The sequence below is a fragment of the Primulina eburnea genome, chromosome 15 (genome assembly GCF_022965805.1).
Source record: "Primulina eburnea isolate SZY01 chromosome 15, ASM2296580v1, whole genome shotgun sequence".
In the NCBI taxonomy this organism is placed as follows: domain Eukaryota; kingdom Viridiplantae; phylum Streptophyta; class Magnoliopsida; order Lamiales; family Gesneriaceae; genus Primulina; species Primulina eburnea.
Genome location: NC_133115.1, coordinates 9,194,688 through 9,200,825, shown reverse-complemented (window position 1 = coordinate 9,200,825; position 6,138 = coordinate 9,194,688). Strand labels below are relative to the sequence as shown.

Genomic DNA, 6,138 nt, shown 5'->3' with positions numbered 1-6,138 from the left:
AAAGCAAAATTTCGAATAATATACTGATTTTTCTTCCTGCATATAATCACAACCTTCTTTTTTTTTTTGTTCCAAGTGTTTTTTCCTGAAATTATGATTTATTATTATTTTTTTCTCAAATCTAATTCAACTAATTCTTTATACCAACCTTCACACTTTTTTCCCCATATATATCTATATTTCGAATAATATTTTGATAACTAGACTAAAATTTTCTGATCATGTCACTACCTACTAGATTAATTAGGATTTGGATGTTCTACTGTGAGACTGAAAGCACCACATTTGATAATAATGTGCATTTTCATACGAGATGATCAGTTAATCATCCGACAGACCTCACAGAGTCTCAGATAAAATTAAAATATTACCAGAAAAACGAGATGACCAACTGATCATCACGTTTATAAATTTCACAATATCATGTGCTGTTATTGAAGAGGATTCAAATCCGATTAATTAATTGTAAAATCATTTATATATGGGCGAAAGGAAAATTTGGAATTAGACCTCACCTATATTAACTCCATAGCCAACTCCAAATTTTCCACCCACAACATTAAAAAGTCTTGGGAAAAAAAAATGAAATCACCAAAAAACTAGACTAAATTACCCCAAAAAAATTACTATAACAAAAATAAAATATTGTCCAAGGATTACATAAATTCAAATATACAAAAAAAAAAATAATAATTAATGGTACACGTTGTTTGTTTGAGACAGTACTAGAGAAGACAGATGGAAGCCATCGGTTGACGAAACACGAATGCTCGCCACGATTGCTGCTGTCTCCGCGACTCGTCCTCTGCTTAAGACCACCACGTACTGTCTCGTGATCAAACATTCATAAAATATAGTAAATCTGTGAAACATTTTTTTATCTTCTGTAGATTCAACAGCATCACCAAGAATAGCCATATATATACATGTTTGCATACCAATACTCGTAGTATTCGAAATCCAATATTTCTTTCTGAAAAGTAAAACAAGTTCCAGGATTGCTAAACATGGCGAACATCAGGTTGAAGTTTATTGCGTTGTTTTTGTTACTTTCATTGGCGGTGAATTGCGAGGCAACCGTTGAGAAAGCAGACGGAAAGAGAGCAGAATCTTGGAGTGAATGGGCAAAGAAAAAGTTATCTGTTGGCCTTACCGGCGCTAAAGCTGCTGATACCAATAAGTTCGATGATACGGCCAAGAAAACCAAAGACAAAATTACCGAAACAACTACTGGTACGTAAATTGCATTCGGGTTAACTTCTATTGAAGTGATATTAAAAAGTACCATGAGACGTCAACGATCCCAAGTAAGTTGTATTTGGGTGATTGGTTTTTCTTTTACTTGCGTTGCTTATGCATGTATTTTAATTGATTTAGTTAAGATGCTATTAGCGTAGTTCAGATAGAAATTATGGTAGGTTGAGACTTGAGCCTATGTACTCCTGCGTCAATCTCCTTTGGAATCTTTACCCTTGCTGGGATAATTTCTATTGGTTTATTAAGTTATTTTCGAATCCCCTCATCAGTATTTCATATTTTTATTCCATTCTGTATGATGGTTTCAAATTTATTTAATATGCTCATTTGAATTTTTCAAAATGTAGAACAATTAAACACTTTTCAAATTCAAAGTTGTTCTCACCAAATTTAATCCAAGAGTTTGAAAACATTGAGGTCCTATGACGCGGGGAGGAAAAGATCGATACTCGGGCTAACCTTAAGTTTTGTCTGGTGGACGCGTCGAACATCGAAGTAAATTCTTGCTAAGAGACTTCTGCTGAGATCCTATGAATGGGTTTTAGCTTATTTAATTGCTGTTTATTTTTTTAAAAGTTCGGCACAAATTAAGTATTGAGATACATGTATTATGGCAGGAGCCGGGAAGTACACCGCAGACAAAGCAACAGAAGCCGAAGACAAAACCAGTGAACTCGGCGAGAGAGCTTCCGAGAAGACCGGGGCAGCCAAGGAAAAGGCAAGTGAACTCGGCGGGAAAGCTTCCGAGAAGACCGGATCAGCCAAAGACAAGGCGAGTGAACTAGGCAAGGAAACATACGAGAAGGCTGGGGAAGCAAAAGATAAGGTGGCGGAGGAAGGCGAGAAGAAAGCAACTGAGGGAGCAGACACCCTGAGTTGGGCGAAGGAGAAAGTAGTAGGAGGATATGATGCGGCGAAAGCCAAGGCCGGAGAGACGTACGAGTCCGCCAAAGATAAATCACGCCAAGTTATAGAAAATCTTCACCCAAGTGGCCGTGCCCACGACGAAGAACTGTGAATTATCTGGGATTTCTGATTTCGTGTTGTGTTTGGATGTGTGAGTTTAAGTTCCCGGTTTTCTGTATATCATTCTCGTCGCTTATTGTTATATAATAAAATATTGAATTTTAGTTCGATGGATACTCTCTTGAAATAATATACTACAAATAGAGACTCTTAAAGATGGGCATATGAATTTGATCGTATTTGTGAGACGAGTCTCTTATTTGTGTCACTCATAAAAATGTATTATTTTTTATGTTAAGGGTATCATTTTTTATTATAAAAATGGGTACGGTGGACTCGTCTCACAGATTATGCACCGTAAGACGGTCTTACATGATTACTTTTAATAATAAAGTAGTAGTGTAGTGGGCTATAGTCTAGTATAGTGAGTAGGTTTCATGTGAGATCGGTTCACGGATCATAATATGTGAGATCGTCTCATGGATCATAATTTGTGAGACGGGTTAATCTTATCCATATTCACAATAAAAAGTAATATTTTTAGCATAAAAAGTAGGGGTGAGTAAGATTTCGGTTAAACCGAATTAACCGACCGAACCGAGTCAATTCGGAAATACGGTTCGGTTATTTCGGAAATTCGGTTTTCAAATTAAAAAAATTCGGTTATATCGGTTAATTCGGTTCGGTTACGGTTTTCAAAATTTTGAAATCGGTTAACCGTATTAATCGATATAATAAATATTATTATTTAATAATTTTTTTTATTTTTCAATTTTTATAAATATTTTAATTTTTAATTTTAAAATCGATATAATATGTATTAATTGTGTTCAAATAAAACTTATACATTTGGAATGTGTGTGATTTTATGTTTTTATGCATTTGTGTAAAGTGTAGTGTTAAAAAAAAAAATTACATATATAATTAAAATTAAATCACAATTTTTTTTAAAACCGACCGAATTAACCGATTTTAATTCGGTTCGGTTTTCATCGGTTATGAAAATTAATTCGGTCGGTTCGGTTATGGCTAAATATTTCGGTTCGGTTCGGTTATGGCTAATTCGGTTCGGTCGGTAACCGAATTAACCGAATACTCACCCCTAATAAAAAGTAATGTTTTTTCATGGGTGATCTAAATAAGAGATCCGTCTCACAAATACGACCCGTAAGACCGTCTCACACAAGTTTTTGCCGAGTATAGTGTAGTATCGTATAGTATAGTATATAGTAGTAAATAAATATATCAGTTTTTTGTCAATTTATTTCTTCAATTTCAATTCATTTAAATTTCAAAAATAATATCAGTACAATAATGTTTAATTATTTAGTATTTTATTAAAAAAATATAGTGCTTTATTTAAATTACTTTGTGCCTTTAGAAAAATCGTCCTAATTTTTTAAAAAATATTTTTTATGACAATAAAAATTGTTAATTTTTTTTTAAATTAAACTGGCATGCGAAATCGATAACACTAATTTATTATGAAAAATGGTTTAATTTTATTCGTCGAATTTTTTATATTCGTTATGAAAAATAATATTATTTTTATTATAAATATGAATAAAATATGAAGATTTGTTGATATTTTTATAGGTGAAGTTTTTGTTTTTTGTTTTTTTTTTTTGTTTTCATGAGGGGTATAATTTTAATTTTGATTTTAAAGTTTTTTTTACGAGTGGAAGGAAAATTCTCTTCGATATCCTGGTGATTTGTTTAGCAGATTTTGGTGGATAAAACTCTAGGGATAGCTTCTTAAATCTCCGTTAATATCTGATGAGATCGAGTAAAAATTGGTGCAAGATATGTTGGTAATTTCATCGAGTCAGGTTATATTCTTTCAAGAAAGGATTCTCTCTTGCTCTTGAAAATTTCTACACATTTAAAATAACAAAGATTGTTAGTAAGACGTCGAATGGTTTTACGGCGTAACCATTCCGACGCTCAAATAAATATTTTAACGGAGAGTGAATATTTCATTTGCAAGGAGAGATATATGAATATGTATGTCTTAGTAATAAACAAAACTTGGTATTTATAGGTGGGAAACCAATGATGATTTGTTTTCAGTGCCCAGCTATTACTCATGAGGGTATAGCTGCACATGCTTCTGTTTTACTGACACTGTTAGGTCTGAAAACCCATTCTTCTTTTGATTGAGTCCGATCACTTTTTTACACGCCAAATGATCTCTTAAAGATGACCAAGTCATGATACCCCATACTTATAGTGTAAAACATGACACATGTATTGTGATGTCCGGGAAAAATCCCAATGGCAGAGCTCCCCTCTGTCTCTTGTAACTCGGGCTCTTTCACCTGGGTCCTTTCCTTCAGCCTTCTTGGCATGACCCGAGAATAGAATATTCCCTGGGGTATCACCACTCCCTCCCTGAAATATTCGGGCTAGAGTTCTACTCGTTGTCCCGAGTAAAAAGGAATATGTCTGGCAGGAAGCTTATGTGGCATAAGGCTGATGTAAGCATGAGGTAAGACCTAGTAGTCGAAAGGTCTGAGATCGTTTTGAATCATGTACCTTTTTGTTCATATTCCTAGCACAAGTTTCAAGGAGCATCCTATCCGTCCATTTATCTTTGGATTAACGGTTTAGATTGAGTCCCTTGGCTATATAAAATAATAGATTTCCACCATTTGCCCATTTATGCTCTCGCTTTCTCTCCAACTTCTCTTGTTTTTCTGACGTGTTGTTTTCTCATCCGGCGATCACTAATTTTTCCGTCAGGTTTCAACAAGTTTGTAAGTTTTTCTACCTTTCTTTTTTCCTAAAGACTTTAGACTCCACTTCCTCTACGTTCTGGAGCGAATGTGCGCGGATCGCCTGACTACGAGTCTGCAGCGGCATCCCATCCTCCCCAACTTGAGACTAAAACCTGAGAGGCATTCCATCCTCCCAATAGGGAGCCAATCCATCCAACTCTTCTGGGGATTCAGAGGACCACATTCCTCTCATCTGAAGGAAAAGAAAAGTAAGCAACGCCCCCGAGACGGTCCTTGTAACGTACCGTACTTTTACTATTTCAAATTTGCGGAAAAATTTAAAATTTTCTTAAATAAACATGAACGTTCAAAATTCGATAAAATAAATGTACGTCTCAACCATTTGTTGCAAACAAAGATCTAAAAATAGAGTTTGACAAAAGCATTTGAACATTTTCATAAAAACTTCAAAACATGGGCGGTTCTCGGGTTTAGCCTCCCGCTCAGTCCAAGCCAGCTCCTCGGTCAACACCTTCACCCTCTTCATAAACGTCTTCACTTGCATCGATCAAGTCTAGTGAGTCTAAAGATCAACATGTACAAACTGGTAGTAACGAGTAGTACATAATAAAATCACATGCAACTTTAAAATAGGACATACATACTTAAAACATGAACTTGCTTGATAAACCTGAGCATACGTACATACATACTTAGACGTGCCATAAATTTTTCTTAAACACTGCTTGCATACTTGAACATACATGAACATACATACTTCATCATTTTGCGTAGACGATGTTTCAAAGCAAGTGACCCATAAAATATTTCGCCTGATCAGACTAAACCACAGTACTGGGCTGACAGGGACGTATACACTGCCACATACATGAGGTTCCCGTTCATGATTTAACGGCTGATTGGTCCACGTTCATAATTTAACGCTTCCCAATCACGATCTAAACCCGTTCATAATTTAACGGGGTGGAGAGGTCCTCGGCCACGTTCACCGACTTCCAAACCCATTCATAATTTGGTCACAAGACATTTAGCATACCTCAAAAACTTGAAATATTTTCTTTTGCACGTCAACGTACTTACTTGGCGTTGAGGGATTCGTTGGATTTCACTTGGGGCCACTACAGCACATACTAACATGAATTTTAAATACTTAACTTGCATTGCTTAGACGTAGGTA

The 6,138-nt window shown here is 35.3% G+C and overlaps 1 protein-coding gene across 1 annotated transcript; it reads left to right on the top strand.

Annotated features, from left to right (window-relative positions):
- The first annotated feature begins 886 nt into the window (after nucleotides 1-886).
- LOC140815319 (uncharacterized) lies at nucleotides 887-2,393 on the top strand. Its single transcript, XM_073174445.1, has 2 exons — nucleotides 887-1,233; nucleotides 1,875-2,393. Exons 1-2 carry the CDS (start codon nucleotides 1,008-1,010, stop codon nucleotides 2,273-2,275), a joined length of 627 nt encoding a protein of 208 aa, XP_073030546.1. The 5' UTR covers nucleotides 887-1,007; the 3' UTR covers nucleotides 2,276-2,393.
- The last annotated feature ends 3,745 nt before the right edge of the window (nucleotides 2,394-6,138 follow it).